The sequence below is a fragment of the Chrysemys picta genome, chromosome 12 (assembly GCF_011386835.1).
Source record: "Chrysemys picta bellii isolate R12L10 chromosome 12, ASM1138683v2, whole genome shotgun sequence".
NCBI classification, from domain to species: Eukaryota; Metazoa; Chordata; order Testudines; family Emydidae; genus Chrysemys; species Chrysemys picta.
In genome coordinates, this window is record NC_088802.1 from 1,606,486 (window position 1) to 1,628,463 (window position 21,978).

At 65.7% G+C, this 21,978-nt stretch overlaps 2 protein-coding genes across 6 annotated transcripts; one reads left to right on the forward strand and one right to left on the reverse strand.

Annotated features, from left to right (window-relative positions):
• The first annotated feature begins 586 nt into the window (after positions 1-586).
• On the forward strand, positions 587-7,087 carry LOC135974888 (cingulin-like). Of its 5 annotated transcripts, none has more exons than XM_065564040.1 (11): positions 587-735; positions 1,778-3,548; positions 3,917-4,045; positions 4,140-4,238; positions 4,310-4,402; positions 4,564-4,692; positions 5,235-5,414; positions 5,681-5,959; positions 6,092-6,271; positions 6,511-6,608; positions 6,748-7,087. In XM_065564040.1, the coding sequence occupies exons 2-10, from the start codon at positions 2,658-2,660 to the stop codon at positions 6,598-6,600; spliced, it is 2,070 nt and encodes a 689-aa protein (XP_065420112.1). In that variant the 5' UTR covers positions 587-735; positions 1,778-2,657; the 3' UTR covers positions 6,601-6,608; positions 6,748-7,087. The 5 variants fall into 5 exon arrangements, with proteins under 5 accessions (XP_065420112.1, XP_065420111.1, XP_065420115.1 ...); XM_065564039.1 differs by having other exon boundaries at positions 588-735; positions 1,774-3,548; XM_065564041.1 differs by having other exon boundaries at positions 591-735; positions 1,774-3,548; positions 5,798-5,959.
• SLC44A4 (solute carrier family 44 member 4) lies at positions 7,061-20,388 on the reverse strand. The gene is given in 15 exon segments (XM_065564050.1): positions 7,061-8,795; positions 8,890-8,974; positions 9,238-9,403; positions 10,288-10,361; positions 10,915-11,018; positions 11,840-11,934; positions 13,876-14,135; positions 16,074-16,176; positions 16,466-16,558; positions 17,056-17,099; positions 17,101-17,156; positions 17,891-18,013; positions 18,243-18,355; positions 19,380-19,463; positions 20,271-20,388. Coding segments are annotated over 15 exon segments (1,575 nt in total). The 5' UTR covers positions 20,339-20,388; the 3' UTR covers positions 7,061-8,688.
• Positions 20,389-21,978: the final 1,590 nt, after the last annotated feature.

The following is a 21,978-nucleotide window of genomic DNA, read 5'->3' on the forward strand; positions in this document are numbered from 1 at the left end:
GATTAGCGGGTTAATCCGGTTGCACCTGCCGCCTTTAAGTGGCTTGTCTGTAAACAGGTTGGGGGGGGGGCAGCAGGACAGAGAGAGAGACAGGTGAGAGCCTGGGAGTGGGGTGTAGTGGTTAGAGCAGGGGGGGCTGGGAGCCCGGACTCCTGGGTTCTCTCCGAGCTCTGGGAGGGCAGTGGGGACTGGTGGTCAGAGCAGGGGGGGCTGGGAGCCAGGACTCCTGGGTTCTCTCCTGGCTCTGGGAGGGGAGTGGGGGCTGGTGGTTCGAGCAGGGGGAGCTGGGAGCCAGGACTCCTGGGTTCTCTCCCCAGCTCTGGGAGGGGAGTGGGGGCTGGTGGGTTAGAGCAGGGGGGCTGGGAGCCAGGACTCCTGGGTTCTCTCCCCAGCTCTGGGAGGGGAGGGGGCTGGTGCTTAGAGCAGGGGGGGCTGGGAGCCAGAACTCCTGGGTTCTCTCCCCAGCTCTGGGAGGGGAGTGGAGTCTGGTGGTTAGAGCGGGGGGGGGGGGCTGGGAGCCCGGACTCCTGGGTTCCCGCCCGGCTCTGGGAGGGGAGTGGGGGCTGGTGGTTAGAGCGGGAGGCGGGGGATTGGGAGCCCGGACTCCTGGGTTCCCGCCCGGCTCCGGGAGGGGCGGGCCCGGCAGGTGTGTGGCTCTGAATCCCGGATGCGGGTGGGGCCGGAGACACCTGAGCGGCCGGGACCCGTTTTCACTCAGGCCCCAGGACCCGAGAGGTGACCCGGGGGGGGTCGGGGAGGGGCTGGGGGGTTTTCCCGGTGGGGGGGGGGGGGAGACAGGCGCAGAGGAGGCTAAAGTCCAAACCCTGCGGCTCTGTCTGCTTATCCCCACCCCCAGGGAACGGGGTGGGGGAGGGGGCTGGGAGCCCGGACGCCTGGGTTCACTCCCGGATCTGGGAAGGGACTGGGGGCTAGTAGGGTGGGCGTGGGAGGGAACGAGGACTCCTGGGTTCTCTGCCTGGCTCTGGGAGGAGAGTGGGGGCTGGGAGGCCGGACGCCTGGGTTCTCTCCCGGATCTGGGCAGCGCTGGGTATTTGTGGACTCTGGAGTCAGGCCAGGACCCCGCCCCAGCTGGCTCCCCCCCCAAGTCACCCCCTCCCCTTCGGCCCCGAATCCCCACCCACTCCTCTTCCCTCTTTCAGTCTCCTGACCCCTCACTGGCCCAGCCCCACCTCCCTTCACTGACCCCCTCCCACACACCCACAGCACGCAGTGGGAGTGAGGGGCCCTGGTAGAGCTGGGTGGGACAGGGCTGGGCTAGCAGGGGCTGCGGGTCGGGAGTGAGGGGTACCGGCAGAGCTGGGCTGGCGGGGGCTGCGGGTCGGGAGTGAGGGGCACCAGCAGAGCTGGGGGGGGCAGGGCTGCGGGTCGGGAGTGAGGGGCACCGGCAGAGCTGGGGGGGGCAGGGCTGGGCTGGCAGGGGCTGCGGGTCGGGAGTGAGGGGCACCGGCAGAGCTGGGGGGGGGCAGGGCTGGGCTGGCAGGGGCTGCGGGTCGGGAGTGAGGGGCATCGGCAGAGCTGGGGGGGGGCAGGGCTGGGCTGGCAGGGGGCTGCGGGTCGGGAGTGAGGGGCACCGGCAGAGCTGGGGGGGGCAGGGCTGGGCTGGCAGGGGCTGCGGGTCGGGAGTGAGGGGCATCGGCAGAGCTGGGGGGGGCAGGGCTGGGCTGGCAGGGGGCTGCGGGTCGGGAGTGAGGGGCACCGGCAGAACTGGGGGGGGGCAGGGCTGGTCTGACCTTATTTTATTGGCTCTCCTAGCCAGGTTCGTTCCGCCCCTTTCCCATCCCACGATTCGACCCCTCCGAGAAGGATCCAGATCGGTGCGGACCTGTGAGCTGGGTTCTAGACACCGCAAGGATCTAGCTTGGGGTTCTAGACTCTGGAGCAGCCACGTCCGGGAATCTGGAGAAACAGGATGAACCATCCAGCTCTAGAGCAAGTGGGTTCCTGATCCCACCACGTTCTAGACTCCACCAGGTTCCAGAGCAGGCCCCAGGGAATCTGCTTGACGCTAGAGGAACACAAATGCTCCAAACCCCATGTTACTGAGCAGCGAAGGATCTGGACCGTGCTGGGTTCTAGAGCCTGCAACCATCCTGTGGCCTGTTACACCGTGAGGTGGAGTCATCAGATGGGAGAACTGGGTTCTAGATTATCCCAGGTTTCTAGTGGGGGTCTAGCCTGCTTGCGGTTACTGAATTCCACGTGTGTCTTGATCTGGGTGGTCTAGGCTGGAGAGGAGACCCAGGCACAGGCCAATCTAGAGTCACGTTCTAGTCGCTCCACGACATCTGAAGTGCCCAGACATAGAGCTCTGGATTCAGCATTGGAGGCACCTGCTCAGAGGATCCAGAACCTCCAGATGATCTAGAGCAGACACGGCTGTAGACGCCATCAGGTTCCCGAGCTGACACCTCCTGCCAAGCTGATGAGTGCGGACTCCGGAAACACCAGCAAGACCTGCTAGGTTCTGGAGCCATCGCATCCCTGGGAGCCGGTTCTAGATCCTGCCTTGCTCTAGATCGGTTGGAGCTGTGGGTTCGGTGACCTCTAGAAAGCAGCCGTAGGGCTCCAGAGTGGGCCAGCCCAACGCAGGGAGCCCCAGAACCCCTCAGAGGTTCCAGATCAGGTTCTAGACCCCCATGGAGGACCAGAGTGACACCTGCCGGCTGTGCAGCTCCCCGCTGCAGGGCAGCCAGCGCCGGTGGCTCTTCCACCGAGCCCCCCAGCGCCCCGACCTGCGGGTTCTCCTGGCCCACGTGTGCCGGGAGGCGCCGTGCCGGGGCGACGGCCGGAGCGAGTTCCTCTGTGGGAAATGCGCCCAGGCGCTGGGACGGGTTTTCCGCTTCGACACGGTGATCGCCCGGGTGCAGGTGCTGTCCCTCGAACGGCTCCGGCGCCTCCTGGAGGAGAAGGAGCGTCTGGTCCGCTGCCTCCGGCACCTCCATGCCCGGCGCAGCCCCACGGCCAGCCTGCCCCCGAGCCCGGCGGGCGCCCCCCAGCTGCCGGACGTGTCATACCAGCGGCTGCTGCAGGAGGACATGGTGCTGGCCGGGTTTGAGTGCTGGGTGGAGACGGGCGCCGCCGGAAGCCCCTGCCAGAACCGCTGGTGCCCCGGCTGCCACGGGCTGCGGGTGCCTGACGCGGATTACGAGTGGGTGTGTGGGACGCCGCGGCAGCTCCGCGCTGGGTCCCCGGCACTGCCCCTCTGCCGGGACAAGTCCCAGAGCATGCCCCTGGTGCTGCGGGCCGGCGTGGGGGGCACCCGGGGGCACAGCGGGTCCCTGCTTTCCCTGCGCTCCTGCTCCCTCCTGTCCCTGGACAGCCTGGCCGGGCACGAGCCGCTGGGGGAGGCGCTGCGGGCGCTCGGGGGCATCGGCCGGCGGGCGCTGAGGGTGCCCCGCGGCAGCAGGATCCCAGTGCTGGCAGGGAGGGCAGCCCCCTCAGCCCCCCCCACGGAGATGGAGGAGGAAGAGGAGCAGGAGGAGGAAGAAGAGGAAATCGAGGATGAATTCGTACCACTGGGGATGAAGGTGAGAAGGGGAACGAGGAATAGAACCCAGGCGTCCTGGCTCCCAGCCCCCCCCCCCACTCTAACCCACTAGCCCCCACTCCCCTCCCAGAGCCGGGGAGAGAACCCAGGAGTCCGGGCTCCCAGCCCCCTGCTCTGACCACCAGCCCCCACTCCCCTCCCAGAGCCGGGGAGAGAACCCAGGAGTCCTGGCTCCCAGCCCCCCCTGCTCTAACCACTAGCTCCCACTGCCCTCCCAGAGCCGGGAAGAGAACCCAGGAGTCCCGGCTCCCAGCCCCCCCTGCTCTAACCCACCAGCCCCCACCCCTAGAGTCTCTCTCTCTCGCTGGGAGATGTTGGGGTGCCTCCTTCTCCCCATTCTCCTTCCAGGCTCTGGCGGGGCGCCGGCTCCGGCGCCGGGAGCTGCCCGGAGCTGTCGAGGGGCTGGCGGGGAGGCTGGCGGCTGCGGAGGGGGAGCTGCGGAGGCTTCGGGCGAAGACGGGGGGCTGGGCCCCCGAGGTATGGAATTGGGGGGGCAGCGCCCCCAGCCCCACCCTGCCAGGGCCCCGCGCCCCCTGCTGGCCTCACCCCATCCCATGTCTCTCTCCCGCAGGACGCCGGGGTCCCCTCCGCGCCGGGGGCGGGGCCGGGCCGGGAGCGGGTCCTGGGGGTGCTGGCCCAGTGTCTGCACAGCAAGGAGGCGACGCTGCAGGTAGGGGGAGGGCGGGGGGTGGGGGGAGCAGACCCCGGGCTCAGCCGCTAACACCCCCCTCTGCCCCCCAGGACTGCCTGGCCGCCCTGGAGAGCCTGGCCCCCCCGGGGAGCCTGGTCCCGCACCTCTGCGGGCGGCTGAAGGAGCGAGACGAGGCGCTGGAGGTAGGAGCCCCCCGGCCGCACCCCCCTCCCCCGGCTCTGCCGCGCTCCCTCCTTCATGGGCGGTGGGGCCGGGCCGGTTCTGCGTGTCCCCCCCAGCGCGGCCCGGTCCCACGTGTCTCCCCCCCAGCCCGGCCCCTGACGCGCCCCCTCTCGCCCCCCAGCGCACCCTCGCCGATCACTTCTTGGAGCTGGAGCGGGAGCGGAGCCGCCTGCAGGGGGCGCTGCGGGACAAGGACCGCGACCTGGGGCGGCTGGCGGCCGCACTGCGCACCGGGGAGCAGACGCTGCACGTAAGGGGGCTGGGGACCCCCAGAGCTGTGGGGGGAGGGGGTCACCCGGGATTTCCCACACCCCTCCCCCGGGGCAGGGCACCCCCAAGATCTTCCTCCAGCGACCCCTTTCCCAATGTCATATACACACCCCATCCTTACCCAGGGAGGGGGTTCCCCCATGGGGTATACACCCCCCAATTCCCCTGCCCCCCTTACTCAGGAAGGGGGGCCCCATCGGGTATACACCCCCCATCCTCCCCACCCACCTTACCCAGGGAGGGGGTCCCCCATGCGGTATATGCCCCCCAATTCCCCCGCCCACCTTACCCATGGAGGGGGGTCCTCCGTGGGGTATACACCCCCCCAATTCGCCCTGCCCACTTTGCCCATGGAGGGGGGGGGCCATGGGGTATACAACCCCCGATTTCCCCTGCCCACCTTACCCAGGGAGGGGGGTCCCCCCTGGGGTATACACCCCCCCAACCCACCTTACCCAGGGAGGAGGGCTCTGACCCCCCACTCCCTCCCCACGCACTGTTTGGGCGCACGGGGGTCTCCAGGCGCTGCGCGAGACGCTGGAGCAGAAGGAGCTGGAGCGGACGCAGTTGGCATCGCTCTGCGCCATGGCCCAGGACGCCTGGCGCCGGCAGGACCAGACCCGGGCGCTGGCACTGAAGGAGATGCAGGAGCTGGTCGCTGCCCTGCAGGCCGCCCTGGCCAGCAGCACCAAGGACCTGGAGGTAGGGAGCCCCCTCCCCGGCCCACGTTCGCCCCGGGGCCCTGCAACCGTGGGTCCCGGCTCCCGCGATTCCTGGTGCCTGCCGGCTGGTCCCCACTCAGAAACGCCCTTGGGAATTCAGTGTTCGCCCCCCGTCTCTGCTTGGCGATGTCTAGAACACTGGTTACAACAGTGGCTGCTCCTGCCTCAGTTTCCCCATGGCTTTCATCCCCCCCCCCCCGGCCGCTGCCATAGAGACCTTTTGCAACAACGTTTCCCACCTTCTAGCTCTTCCCGCTGGGCCCGGTGCTGATCAGAACATCAGTTGCAACAGTGTGTCCCCATCTCAGCTCGTTGTGTCCTTGGGCAGGCGCCGTGTACCCCACCGTGGCTCTCTCCCCACAGGTGCTAGCCGAGTCTCCGGCTGCCCCGGCCCCGGCCCTGCTGCAACGGCTGCAGGAGCAGGAGGGGCTCCTGGCCGAGGCGCTGGCCGAGCGGGCCCGGCTGGCTGCGGAGATGGAAGCCCGGCTGCAGGGGGCGCTGGCAGCCGCAGAGCAGCAGCTGCAGGTGAGGGAGGACGAGGGGGGGGTCATTGCTGGTGGAGGGTGGCAGGGCTGGGGGGCAGGAGATGGGGCAGGGTTGGGGGCACTACCGTGGGCAGACAGGGGGCAGTAATTCTCATTCCGCCCCCCCCCCCAGGATCAGATGCATGGCTGCACCCAGGCGCTGGCCAAGCGGGCGCGGGAGGCGGGGGCCCTGCGGGGGCGCCTGGCCCGGCAGGAGGGGGCGCTGGCCGAGGGAGCCGACGCCCTGGTGCGGTGCCGGGCGGAGCTGGCCCGACTGCGGGGGCTGCTGGAGGAGCGGGACGACGCGCTGGCGGTGAGCGGGGGGCCCAGGCTGGCAGGGGGGCAGCGGTGGGATGGGAGGGACCCGACTAGCACCACCTAGTGGCTGCAGCCGCCCGCACCCAGCTGCCAATAGGGGCTGCTGGAGGAACTGCAGCCGGGGGCAGGTTTGGCGCCACCCGCTGGCTGCCATGGGAACTACAAGGGCTGGGCTCAGCCCTGTATTGAGTTGTGGCCGGTCTCGGGCTGATCTCGTGGGTTTCCCCCCCACAGAAGGCTGCCCGGGAGGCGGAGGAGAAGGACCGGAGGCTGCAGGCGTCCTGGCTGCAGGGTGGGGCTGGAGGCATGACGCAGACGCTGTGAGCAGGAGGGTGAGTGGGGGCACTGGCAGAGGGGGAAGGGAGGGGAGAAACCATGGGGGGGGGTGAAGGGGAGGGGGCAGGGAGCAGCTGGGGGGGGCAAATCTCTCTCCCGGGCTGCAGCTCAGCTCTGCCCTTGTCTGTGTTGCAGATCTGGGGTCTGGCGTGTGGGGCCGGCTCTGCCCCCCGCCAAGCCCCCACCGGCGATGGGACTGCCAGGGGCGCTGCAGAGGATCCCAGCTCCGGCCAGGAGGGGGCGCTTCGCTTCGCTTGACGCTGACTTGGGATGCGGGGAGTATTTCCCATCCAGTAAACGTTGGCTCTGGGGGATTTCCGGTCCCGTGGGGCCGGTGGCTGCATTGATTCGTGGTTCCCAGGAGGGGCGTTCCCTGGGCCGGCTCCCGTCACTGTGGGGCTGCTGTCCTGCCCCAAACTGCTTTGGATTAATTAACGAACCAGCCCCATTAATCAATAAATCATCTTTAATAAAATCTCCTTCCTACATAATGCCCTTCGTCTCTAGCGAGACAACCGGAGAGGTCCTATATACAGCATTTCCTTGGCTAAGCCGCTGGGGGGGGAAGGGCTGGGGAGGAGTATTGGGGGGGGGGGTTGGTATAAAGGGGAGATGCCTTTTGATTATGGTAATTCCTACAGCGTGTGGCATGGCCTGGATTGGCCATGGACAGGAAGTGACACAGGGACTGAAAGGAAGGTGGCCATTAGCAGGATCAAGGGTGGGCTGGGGGCGGACAGGACCTGACCTGGGCCGAGACAGGAAGATGAGGGGGCAGGGGTTGGAAAAGTAAAATGGCCGACAGCAGCGTGAAATGGGGCGGATGGCGCATGACAACATGGAGGAACCAGGCTGGAGAGGCGGCAGCCTGGACTATGGCGCGGGCCGCCCCGAGTCAAAGGGCCAACAGGAAGTGGAGCTAATGTGAGGGAGCTTGGCTGCAGTCACTTAAGTAGCAGGCCCACACTACAATATGGCCGACAGGAAGTAATGCCCGCGAGGGGAAGGTTGGCAATGGTCGGGAGAGGGCGCAGGCCCACACTACAATATGGTGAACAGGAAGTGACGTCATCGAGGGGAAGGTTGGCAATGGTCGGGAGAGGGCGCAGGCCTACGCTACAATATGGCCAACAGGAAGTGACGTCATCGAGGGGAAGGTTGGCAATGGTGGGAAAGGGAGCAGGCCTACGCTACAATATGGCCGACAGGAAGTGACGCCATCGAGGGGAAGGTTGGCAATGGTCGGGAGAGGGCGCAGGCCCACGCTACAATATGGCCAACAGGAAGTGACGTCATCGAGGGGAAGGTTGGCAATGGTGGGAAAGGGAGCAGGCCTACGCTACAATATGGCCGACAGGAAGTGACGCCATCGAGGGGAAGGTTGGCAATGGTCGGGAGAGGGCGCAGGCCCACACTACAATATGGCCAACAGGAAGTGACGTCATCGAGGGGAAGGTTGGCAATGGTGGGAAAGGGAGCAGGCCTACGCTACAATATGGCCGACAGGAAGTAATGCCCGTGAGGGGAAGGTTGGCAATGGTCGGGAGAGGGCGCAGGCCCACGCTACAATATGGCCGACAGGAAGTTACGCCATCGAGGGGAAGGTTGGCAATGGTGGGAAAGGGAGCAGGCCCATGCTACAATATGGCCGACAGGAAGTGATGCCATCGAGGGGAAGGTTGGCAATGGTCGGGAGAGGGCGCAGGCCTACGCTACGATATGGCCGACAGGAAGTGATGCCGCGAGGGGAAGGTTGGCAATGGTGGGGATGGGAGCGGGCCCATGCTACAATATGGCCGACAGGAAGTGACGCCATCGAGGGGAAGGTTGGCAATGGTTGGGAGAGGGCGCAGGCCTACGCTACGATATGGCCGACAGGAAGTGATGCCGCGAGGGGAAGGTTGGCAATGGTGGGGATGGGAGCGGGCCCATGCTACAATATGGCCGACAGGAAGTAATGCCCATGAGGGGAAGGGACCTGCAATGCAAGATGGCCACCGGGCAGGGGGGCGAAGGGGACTCCCCCACAGGAAATGGAGTGGTGGGGGAGGGGCAGCACCCCACACTTGGCGGGGGCTATTTCGTCTCCGCCTTCTTGTTCTTCTTGTTGAGGATCTTCATGAGGGAGGTCGACATGTAGTACGGCTTCTCCACCGAGCCGTCGTTCCGCTCCAGGTCCTCCACTGTGGGGAGACAGAGAGCGGGTCAGCTCCCGCTCTGCGCCCCGGCCGTGGGGCGGGCTGGGGGGCGGGACGGGGCGGGGTGGGGTGCACTCACGGAAGCAGAGGAAGAGGGTGTCCACACACATGCTGTAGACGCTGAAGAAGCCCTGGGCGATCAGGTAGGCGCCCACCACCACCGTCTGCAAGAGGGAGATGGGGGTCAGCGGGGAGGGGGCAGCCCAGATCCTGACCCCCAAGGGAGACCCACCCCAGATCCTGGGCCAGACCCCAACCCCCAAGGGAGACCCCTACCTAGAGCTGAGATGCCACAACCCCAGGTCCCAAATCTCACCCCCAAACTCCAGACCCACACCCAGGGCAGGAGCCCCCACCTCCATATCCTGGATCCACCCCGCCCATGGCCCCAGGTCCTGGACCCCCCCACACAGCGGGAGGCACGTACCAGGATGGGCAGCCAGTAGTAGTTGAGGGAGGGCGAGCTGAACCGGGGGTCGGAGATCTTGATCTGGCCCGAGAAGAAGAAGAACCCAAGGACCCCGACGCCCCCCACCACCAGCAGCTTCCCAAAGAGCAACAGCAGGTCAGTCACCTTATCCAGCACCACCACCCTGCAGGGAGGAGAGAACCCACGAGTCCTGGCACCCGGCACCCAGCCCCCGCTCCCCTCCCAGAGCCGGGAGAGAACCCCGGAGTCCTGGCACCTGGCACCCAGCCCCCGCTCCCCTCCCGGAGCCGGGAGAGAACCCCGGAGTCCTGGCACCTGGCACCCAGCCCCCGCTCCCCTCCCGGAGCCAGGAGAGAACCCCGGAGTCCTGGCTCCCAGCCCCCCCCTGCTCTAACCACTAGACCCCACTCCCCTCCCAGAGCCGGGAGAGAACCTAGGAGTCCTGGCACCCGGCACCCAGCCCCCGCTCACCTCCCAGAGCCAGGGAGAGAACCCCGGAGTCCTGGCACCCGGCACCCAGCCCCCGCTCCCCTCCCAGAGCCAGGGAGAGAACCCAGGAGTCCTGGCACCCGGCACCCAGCCCCCGCTCCCCTCCCAGAGCCAGGGAGAGAACCCAGGAGTCCTGGCACCCGGCACCCAGCCCCCGCTCCCCTCCCAGAGCCGGGAGAGAACCCCGGAGTCCTGGCACCCGGCACCCAGCCCCCGCTCCCCTCCCAGAGCCAGGGAGAGAACCCAGGAGTCCTGGCTCCCAGCCCCCCTGCTCTAACCACCAGCCCCCACTCCCCTCCCAGCGCTGGGGAGAAAACCCAGGAGTCCTGGTTCCCAGCCCCCACAGCTCTAACCCACCACCCCCCCTCCCTTCCCAGAGCCAGGGAGAGAACCCAGGAGTCCTGGCTCCCAGCCCCCCCTGCTCTAACCACCAGCCCCCACTCCCCTCCCAGAGCCGGGGAGAGAACCAGAAGTCCGGGTACCCCCCCCACCCCGCTCTAACTCACTGGACCCCGTTCCCCTGCCAATGCTGGGGAAAGAACCCAGGCGTCCGGTTACCTGAGGATGTTCCGCATGAGCAGTTTGAAGGCATTCTTGGCAGAGGTGCAGAAGTTCTTCCCATAGATCGCAATCTGGGGGGGTGACGGGGACACCCCCATAACGGGGGGAGAGACACATTCCAACTCCGCTCCCCCAAACCCACCCCGAGACCCCCACCCCCAGGATCCCCCAAACTTGCCCCTTTCCAGGAACCCCTGGCTCCCCCGGAACCCCCTCAAACCACCCCAGGGTCCCCCCTGGTAGGACGGGCAGCTCTCCCCTTTCACCCCATAGCATGGGACCCCCCAAACTCTTCCCGACAGAAATAGCCCCTCCAACAGCCCAGGGACCCCACCCACACCCCTCCCCCAAAGCCCCACGTCCAGGAGTGCCCCCCCCGAGACTCCCCCAGCAACCACCCCCCACACACCAAGAAGCCCCTGTGCAAAGGGATCTCCCCACACCCCGGTGACAGGGCCCACCTCCCATACCCCAATGATCCCCCACCGGGTTCCCCTATGCCCCCACCCCCATGACCCCCCATCCCCCCACACCTCATAACCCTATATCCCCCCCCAGGGCCCATCCTCCCCCCCGTGACCCCCCAGGGCCCATCCTCCCCCCCGCGACCCCCGCGCTCCCCACCATGATGTAGGCGTTCCTGTTGAGGAATTTGATGAATTTCTCCAGGCACCAGAAGCAGCACTTGAGACAGCAAAGCAGGCAGCGTGTGAAGGGGTTCTGGGCTCCTAGGGGGGCGGGAGCCAATCAGACACCCCCGTGCACCCCCAAACCCCCCGCCCTCTGCCAGAGCCCCCCTCCACGTCCCCAGACCCCCCACCCCCTGCCAGAGCCCCCCCGCCAGAGCCCCCCCTCCCCGTCCCCAAACCCCCCCGCCCTCTGCCAGAGCCCCCCTCCACGTCCCCAAACACCCCCAGCCCCCTGCCAGAGCCCCCCACGGGGGGAGAGCCACCCTCCACGTCCCCAAACCCCCAAAGGTCTCCAGGGCTGGGGGAAGGCCAGGATTTTGGGGAACAAGGCCAAGGGGATTCCTGAACCCCAATGTCTTGTATTTGGGGGTGCAAGGGCATAGCTGAATGCTAAAATGTATTGGGAGACTGGGGGACACATCCCAGGACCCTAAAATGCTTAGGGGTCAGTGTGCAAAATATTTGGGTGTATCCCTGGAGAGCTCACGGTTTGGGGGGGCCCATTGGGGGGGAGTGCTGAATGTTGGGGGTGAGGATCCCAGTTCGGAGGCACAGCTCCATTTGGGGGAGGGGCAATCCTGGGACAAACCAGTGCAAAATCGGGGGGGGGGTCTCAATATTTTGGGGGTGAAGATTTCCACAGTGTCACATGTTGGGGAGAAAGCAGAAATTTGGGGTGCAGGTTGCGTGAAGCAGGGACAAATGTTGGGGTGCTCAAAGACATGTGGAGGGCTCGGGGGTCACATTCTGCTAGACCCCAAAATGCAGCTGTGGGGCGGCCGGGGATCTTGGGGCAAGGGTGAAGGAGGGGGGCTGGGAAATGGGGGAGCAGGGGTGACTCCCCCCAGGAGGGCCCCCACCTTTGAGTTTGTGGTCCAGGTATTCCAGGAGGATGCGTATCAGCTGGACGATGGTGAGGATGAGGGCCCCGAAAGCCAGCGACCCCGTGTGGTACCTGCAGGGAGAGGCCCCCGGCATGGGGGGGACCCCAGTTAGCGTGGCAGACAGAATGGTAGAGAGAGAACCCAGGAGTCCTAGTGTCCAGCCCCTCCCCTCCCAGAGCCAGGGAGAGAACCCAGGAGTCCTGGCTCCCAGCTCCGCCCCCCTCAGAAGATACAGGCAACTTCTTACACTTCTCGTTTGCATAGATAATGAATATGCATGATGTAATTTACATAACCCAGCCCCTAATTGCATACCGCTCCGCCCCTAGTTAAGCCGGGTTAGGGGGAGGGAGCCCCGATGTCTGGCTCCCCTCATTTGCATAGGCAATGAATCAAACTCATTTGCATAATCCCTTTCCTCAGAAGCCCAGATGGGGGACCCAGGTGTCCGGCTCACTGCAGCAGGGACCCAGCAAGGGGATGGGGGACCTGGTGGGGGGCAGGTCGGGGGACCCAGGTGTCTGGCTCATGGCAGCGTGGAGCCAGTGGGGGGATATGGGACAGGTCGGGGGGACCCAGGCGTCGGCTCCCTGCAGCGCGAGCCCAGCGAGGGGAATGGGAGGGCCCAGCAGGTGGGACGGGGGGGCAGCGGGGGAATGGGGGGGCCCAGCGAGGGGAATGGGGGGGCCCAGCATGTGGGACAGGGGGGCAGCGGGGGAATGGGGGGGCCCAGCAGGAGGGAGGGGGGCCCAGCGAGGGGAATGGGGGGCCCAGCAGGTGGGACGGGGGGGTAGCGGGGGAATGGGGGGGCCCAGCAGGAGGGAGGGGGGCCCAGCGAGGGGAATGGGGGGGCCCCGCAGGTGGGACGGGAGGCAGCGGGGGAATGGGGGGGCCCCAGCAGGTGGGACGGGGGCCCAGCGAGGGGAATGGGGGGGCCCAGCAGGTGGGACGGGGGCCCAGCGAGGGGAATGGGGGGGCCCAGCAGGTGGGACGGGGGGGGGCAGCGGGAGAATGGGGGGGCCCAGCAGGAGGGAGGGGGGCCCAGCGAGGGGAATGGGGGGGGCCCAGCAGGAGGGGGGGGGGCCCAGCGAGGGGAATGGGGGGGCCCAGCAGGTGGGACGGGGGGGGCAGCGGGGGAATGGGGGGACCCAGCAGGTGGGACAGGGGGGCAGAGGGGGAATGGGGGGGGCCCAGCAGGAGGGAGGGGGGGCCCAGCGAGGGGAATGGGGGGGCCCAGCAGGAGGGAGGGGGGCCCAGCGAGGGGAATGGGGGGGCCAAGCAGGAGGGAAGGGGACCCAGTGAGGGGAATGGGGGGGCCCAGCAGGAGGGAGGGGGGCCCAGCGAGGGGAATGGGGGGGCCCAGCAGGAGGGACGGGGGGGCAGCGGGGGAATGGGGGGGCCCAGCAGGAGGGAGGGGGGGCCCAGCGAGGGGAATGGGGGGGCCCAGCAGGTGGGAGGGGGGGCCCAGCGAGGGGAATGGGGGGGCCCAGCAGGAGGGAGGGGGGCCCAGCGAGGGGAATGGGGGGGCCAAGCAGGAGGGAAGGGGACCCAGCGAGGGGAATGGGGGGGCCCAGCAGGAGGGACGGGGACCCAGCGAGGGGAATGGGGGGGCCCAGCAGGAGGGACGGGGTCCCAGCGAGGGGAATGGGGGGGCCCAGCAGGAGGGACGGGGTCCCAGCGAGGGGAATGGGGGGCCCAGCAGGAGGGACGGGGTCCCAGCGAGGGGAATGGGGGGGGCCCAGCAGGTGGGACGAGGGGCCCAGCGAGGGGAATGGGGGCGCCCAGCAGGTGGGACGGGGGGCCCAGCCGGTGGGACGGGAGCCCAGCGAGGGGAATGGGGGGGCCCAGCAGGAGGGAGGGGGGCCCAGCGAGGGGAATGGGGGGGCCCAGCAGGAGGGAGGGGGGCCCAGCGAGGGGAATGGGGGGGCCCAGCAGGTGGGAGGGGGGGCCCAGCGAGGGGAATGGGGGGGCCCAGCAGGTGGGAGGGGGGCACCCAGGTGCCCGGGGCTCACCGCAGCGTGCGCAGGAAGGCGCTGCCCACGGCGCAGGCGGGGATGTCGCGGGGCTTGTCCCGCGCCCAGTAGTAGGAGGCGAAGGCGCCGGCCAGCACGCACTGCCCCAGCGCCAGCGCGAAGTTGGCCGCCCACAGCAGCCCCACCACGTTGTAGAGCTGCAGGTTGAAGAGGTTGCGCTGGTAGAGCCCCTCGTCATTGTACTTGTAGAAGGTGCAGCCCGCGGCCGGGCAGGGCAGGTAGCGGGAGGCGTTGAACGTCTGCGGGGCCGAGGGACAGCGTGAGCTGGGGCCGAGCCGGGGCCCGGCCCCACAAAGGAACTGGAGAATGGCCAACAGAGGAGTAAAGGGGAGAGCCACCCGGTGAAGGAACCAGAGCACGTGAGAACCACCCGGTGAAGGAACCAGAGCACGTGAGAACCACCCGGTGAAGGAACCAGAGAACCACCCGGTGAAGGAACGTGAGAACGCGAGAACCACCCGGTGAAGGAACCAGAGCACGTGAGAACCACCCGGTGAAGGAAGCAGAGAACGTGAGAACCACCCCGTGAAGGAATAAAGGAACACGAGAACGGTCCACAGAGGAGCAAATGAGAGAACGTGAGAACAACCAGGTGTCACGAAGTGGGACTGTTCTTAATGTTTCCTCTGAATACTGTGTGGGTGCCTCAGTTTCTGGCCGACCCTCTGTCTCCTGGCAACTAATGGCCGGGGCCCTTCCCCCTTGCAAGGGGATGCTAAAGGTGTTGGAGAACAAAGGGATCAGGTGACCTCCTGGCCGGGAAAGGAACAAAGGTCAGAGGAGGATGGGCTAGAGGGGGTTTCAGGGGTTGGAGCTACCTGGGGATGGGAAGGGCTGTCTGGCTCGAGGGACCCCAGAATGGACCCAGCGGAGGGGTCCCTTTCGCTGGACCTACAAGCTCTGTTTTAGACCATGTTCCTGTCATCTAACAAACCTCTGTGTTACTGGCTGGCTGAGAGTCACGTCTGACTGCGAAGTTGGGGGGCAGGACCCTCTGGCTGCCCCAGGACCCCGCCTGGGCGGACTCGCTGTGGGAAGCGCACGGAGGGGCAGATGCTGAATGCTCCAAGGTCAGACCCAGGAGGTGAAGCCGTGTGAGCTTCTTGCCCTGGAGACAGTCTGCTCCGAGGGAGAGGAGGCTCCCCAGTGTCCTGACTGGCTTTGTGGGGAGCAGTTCCAGAGCATCGCCCGGGGACTCCGTGACACCAGGTGAAGGAACGAGAGAACGTGAGAACCAGATAAAGGAATAAAGGAACGTGAGAACAGCCAACAGAGGAGTAAAGGAGACAATAACCCGGTGAAGGAACAAGAGAACGGCCCATAGAGGAATGAGAAAATGAACAAATGAGAAAACGAGAGACCCACCTGATAAAAAAAGGAACCAGAGAAGGAACAAATAACAGAACGAGAAAACCACCGGATAAAGGAAGAAAGGAACGTGAGACCGGCCAGTTGAGGAATAAATGAGAAAATGGGAGAACAATCAGATAAACAAACGAAGGCGAGAATGGCTAGACAAAGGAAGGAGAAAACCACCAGATAAAGGAATAAAGGAGAGAACAAGAAAACGAGCAGACAAAGGAACAGGACAAATCTGGGAACGAGAGAACGTGAGAACGGGGTAAAGGAATGAGCGATCCTGAGAACGGCTAGATAAAAGGAAGGAGAGAAGGAAGAAATAAACGACAAGAACACGACAACGACTGGCCCAACGGAGGCGTGTGGGGGAAGAGGAGCACGAAGGGACCGACGGGGAAAGGAACAAACATGGAAAGAAGGAAGGAGAGGCCCAGAGACGACGACTGGACAGCTGCACGGACAGACGCCTGACCGCGGGCGAAGCCACAGGCAAGAGAAGGAAGGAAGGAAGGAACGGAGAAGAGAAGGGGCCCAAAGGCAGATGGGGAGAGAAGGAAGGAAGGAACCAGTGAGAGGAGGAGAACGAACATAGTGAGGAACGAGCCGGGAGCGGGAGCCTGAGAACGAAGGGAGCAGAACCCAGGAGTCTGGTGGGGACACGAAGGGAGAAGCGGGGGTCAGCCCACGCCCCCCCCCCCAATTTCAGCTAGGCTAGAAGGCCTAGAAGTCAGGACTCCTGGGTTCTCTCCTGGCTCTGGGAGGGGAGTGGGGTCTAGGGGTTAGAGCCAGGGGGGCTGGATTCTCTCCTGGTTTCTCACCATGGGGTTACAGGTGTCGTTGCCAGAGATCCCGGAGCACCTGGGGTCGCTGGAATTGCCGCTGGTGACACGATACAAGGGAGTCCCGGACGTGGCCAGATAGCTGGGGGGAGCAGTCAAGGGGAGACAACAGGAGCACACGGGGCCTGTCCCCGCTAGGGGGCGCCGGCTCCAATCCGGCCCCAGGGCACGGACTGGCTGGCTCAGGGGGGCAGGGAATGGGGCAGGGACCTGTCCCCTCTAGGGGGCGCCGGTTCCCACCCGGCCCCAGGGCAGGGACTGGCTGGCTCAGTGGCCTGTCCCCTGTGGGGGGGCGCCGGCCCCGATCTGGCCGGGAGGTGGGTGGGGCAGCAGGGGGGGCGGCCGGGGGGCAGGGGGCGGCCGGAGGATACAGAGCCGTCATGGCCCAATAGGCCACACAGATGAGGAGCAGGAGGAAAGTGACCAGTGGGTAGAACAGGGTGGACATCATGTAGCCGATGGCCCTGGAAGCGGAGACAAAAGGGGGACCCCATGTTAGTTCCTGTTTTGGGGACCCCCCCAGGGCTCCTGTCCCCCCACTCCCCATAGAGACGTAGAGCTCGCCGCCCCACCGGCTATCAGATCCATGGGCCCATCTAACCTGGCATCCCGTCTGCTGGAGATCAGGTGTAGCTCGCCTGGCATCCTCCCCTCCCCCAGGTCAGACCCATGGGCCCATCCAGTCCCGTTTCCACCCCCGACAGGTCAGACCCGTGGGGCCCTCCTGCTTTTAACCCTTTCTCTCTTCCCCCAAATCCTGTGTCGGGCAGTTCCACAGGTTAACGCATCCCCGATTCCACTCTCTTTCCTACCCCCTCATTAAAGGGACAGGAGCCAGGGCTGCTAAGGTGTCCCAGGGAGGATCAGACCCCCAGTGCCTCCCCCTAAGGGGCTCCCATGCCCGCCCTGCCGCCCCGCAAGGGGCTGCCCTGCCCCCCCCCGGGCATGGGGGGGAACTCACCGGCTAGACTCCTGGATGAGCGCAATGGCGATGAGGATGCGTTTTGCGGAGGAAGATGAGGAGGAGGAGGAGGACGCCTTCCACCACAGCCAGGATTATCACTGGGGGGACAGAGACATTGGGGGGGGCACAGACAGGGCTGGGGGGCTGCTGGGAGAGAGACGGGTGTCCCCTACTTCAAGAAGAAACAGATTTGGGGCACCCCACTTATTAAGGACTCAATAAAGACCCCCGCGTTCCCATGGCGGGATTTACTGACTCCCTAAAATGAGGCAAACCCCCAAATTCCCTCAGTGGAAGGGAGGGGCCTGGACTTAGGCACCAAACTGGGGTGTCAAACAGCTCCCCCATTTCCACAGGGGACCCCAGGCTCAGCCAACCCTGCAGTTTAGGGGGTCCAGAAAACCCCCCAATTTAGGAAAGACTCCCAGATTTTGGGGGTGTCAGGGATGCTCCCCAAGGAGAAAGCAACAAACCCCCACATTTTAGGGGGATCTTTCTAAAGGGGTCCCACATTCAGGCAGCCGCATTCAGGAATCACTGAATTTCAGGGTGCTGAAAGATGCCCCCCAAAGTCAAGAGATCCCAGTGGTTTAGGAATTCAGTGACATAACCCTAAATCAAGGGGGAGGATGAATTTGGGGGGCAGCAAGGAAGCTCCCCAGGAGTAAAGGTGCACCCCCAAATGTAGGGGTCAGCAGAGCAGCACCCCGTTTGGGGAGTCGATCCTTGCTCCTACCAGGACCCCCCTGTGGAGCCCCAGGGTTTTTGGGGGCACAGGGTTTTTGGGGGGCCCCCAGCAGACCCCCAGGGGTTTCGGGGGCCCCGGACTCACGGGCTGCCAGCCACGTCTCCTGCACATTGGAGTAGACGCTCAGGTTGGTGGTGAAGCCGACGTTGCTGATGGTGGCGCCGGCCGCGCGCAAGGTGCTGTACTCCCGCCAGCAGTGGTAGATCCCTGGGGGGGGGGAGGGAAGATGGGGTCACATGGGGGGCATGGACTGCCAAGGAGCCCCCCCGCCTCCACCCGGCCCCTGGCCCCCAAACTCCCCACGGGCCCTGGCGCCTGCCCCCCCACTACAAGCTCCGGGCTCCATCTCCTGGGAACACTGCCCCCCCAGCCCCTCCCCTAGCCCCGCCCACCCCTGCCCAGGCCCCGCCCCTGCCCAGGCCCCGCCCCCACGCACCGTAGGCGGTGACGGCCAGCACCCCGAGGATCAGCACCCAGACCAGCACCCCGGCCACCAGCCGCAGCAGCAGCAGGAACAGCAGACTCAGCGCCATGGCGATCAGCAGCCCGCTGGGGGGGTGGGGGGGGGAGAGTGAGAGCCATCGCCCGGACGCCTGGGTCCCATTCCTGCCCCCCCACACACCTACCACCAGCACCATCGTCCGGATGCCTGGGTCCCATTCCTGCCCCCCACACACACCTACCACCAGCACCATCGCCCGGACGCCTGGGTCCCATTCCCACCTCCCCCACACCTACCACCAGCACCATCGCCCGGACGCCTGGGTCCCATTCCCACCTCCCCCACACCTACCACCAGCACCATCGCCCGGACGCCTGGGTCCCATTCCCACCTCCCCCACACCTACCACCAGCACCATCGCCCGGACACCTGGGTCCCATTCCCACCCCACACACACACCTACCACCAGCACCACCGCCCAGACGCCTGGGTCCCATTCCCACCGCCCCCACCTACCACCAGCACCATCGCCCGGACACCTGGGTCCCATTCCCACCCACCCCCCCACACCTACCACCAGCACCATCGCCCGGACACCTGGGTCCCATTCCTGCCCTCCCCCCACACCTACCACCAGCACCACCGCCCGGACGCCTGGGTCCCATTCCCACCCCACACACACACCTACCACCAGCACCGTAGCCCGGACGCCTGGGTCCCATTCCCACCCACCCCCCACCTACCACCAGCACCATAGCCCGGACACCTGGGTCCCATTCCCACACACACACCACCAGCACTATCACCATCACCCGGACGCCTGGGTCCCATTCCCCCACACACACCTACCACCAGCAGCGTAGCCTGGACACCTGGGTCCCATTCACACACACACACACACACCCCTACCACCAGCAGCATTGCCCGGACGCCTGGGTCCCATTCCCACCCCCCACCAGCAGCGTTGCCCGGACGCCTGGGTCCCACAGCCTCACACACACACACACCCACTGCCGGCAGTGCTGCCCCGGACGCCTGGGACCCAGCCCCTCTGTGGGGCTGGGCATTGTGGGTCCCACTATAGGAGCCGGCTCGGACGCCTGGGTCCCCTCCCAGGGCCGCCTCACTCACATGAGAATCCAGTACCAACTGCTGGCAAAATCCTCAAAGATCTTCATCCCGATGTCCTTGGCGTTGAGAGACTTCACGATCTGCCTGGGGGCCAGACAGCGTGAGGGGGGCTGGCAGGGGGTGGCGGGTCGGGGGGGGAAGGGCCCCAGCAGGGATGGGGGGGAGGGGCCTGTGGGTTGGGAGTGAGGGGCCCTGGCTGGGAGAGGGGGAGGGGCTGCAGGTTGGGGGGAGGGGCCTGGGCAGAGAGGGGGCGGGTCCCTGCTGGGACAGGGGGAGGGGCTGTGGGTCGGGGGGAGGGTCCCCAGCAGGGAGGAGGGGCTGTGGGTCAGGGGGGAGGGGGTACAGCAGGGATGCGGCAGGGGGCAGCGGGTTGTGGGGAAGGAGCCCCAGCTGGGAGGGGAGGGGGCGGGGACAGGGGGAGGGGCTGCGGTTTGGGGGAGGGGCCTGGGCAGAGAGGGGGTGGGGGTCCCTGCTGGGACAGGGGGAGGGGCTGCAGGTTGGGGGGCGGGTCCCAGCTGGGACGGGGGGAGGGGCTGTGGGTCGGCGGGAGGGTCCCCAGCAGGGAAGAGGGGCTGTGGGTCAGGGGGAGGGGGCACAGCAGGGATGGGGCAGGGGGCGGCGGGTTGTGGGGAAGGAGCCCCAGCTGGGAGGGAAGGGGGCGGGTCCCTGCTGGGACAGGGGGAGGGGCTGCGGGTTGGGGGGAGGGGCCTGGGCAGAGAGGGGGCGGGTCCCTGCTGGGACGGGGGGAGGGGCTGCGGGTTGGGGGGCGGGTCCCAGCTGGGACGGGGGGAGGGGCTGCGGGTTGGGGGGAGGGGCCTGAGCAGAGAGGGGGCGGGTCCCAGCTGGGACGGGGGAGGGGCTGCGGGTTGGGGGGAGGGTCCCCGCGCTCACTGGGCCCCGGACGAGATCAGTTCCTTGGTCTCGTTGGGCGTCCGGTAAGGGAGGCTGAAGTTGTCCATGGCGGCCGTGTTGAAATCGGGGAAGCAGCGACTGAAGGCTGGAGAGAGCGAGCGGGGGGGGGGTCGTCACATTGGGGTACAGTCACGGGGGGGCTTCAAGGCACCGTCAGGACAGCCTCAAACCCCAGCTCCCCCCCCAACACCCCAACACCCCCAGCCCCTTTAGCTACAAGGAAATCCTCCTCTGCTGTGACTGTACGGAGCACAGACCTCGCGACGGGACGTCAGCGAACGCTGGGAACTAGCTGGCGAGATCCCGGGGGAAGTGAGTCCCCCCCCCCGGCCTGCCCCGGAGACCTGCAGCCCCCCAAGGCGCAGAGAAGGAGCCCCACAAGAAGCGGGAACCAGGCAAACGACAAGGGATGAAGAGAAAAGCGACCAGCTGGGGGTAAAAGGCCATTTTTGTTTCCGTTTTCACCGCCCCGAGATCCGGTTACTGCGGTCGGAGCTGAGGCTACGACAGGAAAAGAACAAGTCACGAATGACTTGGAGAAGTTTGATTTCCTGCGGCCCGGCCGGCGCTGGCTGAAGGGGTCCCCGAGACATTGGGGGGGCCGGAAGAGACTCCAGGGGCCTGGGAAAGGGCAAATACGGCTCTAACTCGGAGAAAGGACAATCCGGGGAATCACAGACCAGTCGGCTGCACTTCCCGGCAAGATAACGGAGCAAAGAAGCAATCGATTTGCAAACCCCTAGAAGATAACGAGGTGATCAGTAACGGTCAGTGTGCGTTTGTCGTGTCACACCAGCCTGAGAGCTTTCTGTGACAGCGTCGGGGGGGAAGCGTAGGGGGAAGCGGGAGACGTGGTAGATCTGGACTTTAGTGAGGCTTTTGATACTGTCTCGCGTGACCTTCTCCTAAACAAACTAGGGAAATACAACCTTGATGGAGCTACTATAAGGTGCAGAACTGGTTGGAAAACCGTTCCCAGAGAGTAGTGATCAGTGGGTCACAGTGACGCTGGAAGGGCATCACGAGTGGGGTCCCGCAGGGATCGGTTCTGGGTCCGGTTCTGTTCAATATCTTCATCAGTGACTTAGATAGTGGCAGAGAGAGTCCACTGATAGTGTGCGGACGATACCGAGCTGGGAGGGGTTGCGAGTGCTTTGGAGGACAGGATTAAAATGCAAAATCCTCTGGACAAACTGGAGAAATGGTCTGAAGTCAATAGGATGACATTTAGTAGGACAAATGCAAAGTTCTCCACTTAGGAAGGGACAATCAGTTGCAGACACAATGGGCAGTGGCTGCCTAGGGAGGGTACTGCGGAAAGGGATCTGGGCTCAGAGTGGACCAGAACCTAAATAGGAGTCAACAGTGTGACGCTGTTGCAAAAAACCCGAACATCCTTCTGGGCTGCGTTAGCAGGAGTGTTGTGAGCAAGACACGAGCAGTAATTCTCCCGCTCCGCTCCGCGCTGATACGGCCTCAGCTGGAGTGTCGTGTCCAGTTCTGGGCCCCACATTTCAGGAAAGATGTTGGACAAATTGGAGAGAGTCCGGAGAAGAGCAGGTCTAGAACCCCTGAGCTGTGAGGGAAGATTGAAAGCTCTGGGTTTGTGTAGTGTGGAGGAGAGAAGACTGGGGGGGACGTGATCACACTTTTCAAGTACCTGAAAGGTTGTTACAAGGAGAAGGGA

Excerpts from the sequence above, each read along its gene's own strand:
- LOC135974888 (XM_065564040.1), top strand. The coding sequence starts at position 2,658 with ATGGAGGACCAGAGTGACACCTGCCGGCTGTGCAGCTCCCCGCTGCAG. Across the intron at positions 4,403-4,563 it reads AGCGAGACGAGGCGCTGGAG|CGCACCCTCGCCGATCACTT; the intron begins GTAGGAGCCCCC and ends CTCGCCCCCCAG. Across the intron at positions 5,960-6,091 it reads CCGCAGAGCAGCAGCTGCAG|GATCAGATGCATGGCTGCAC; the intron begins GTGAGGGAGGAC and ends CCCCCCCCCCAG.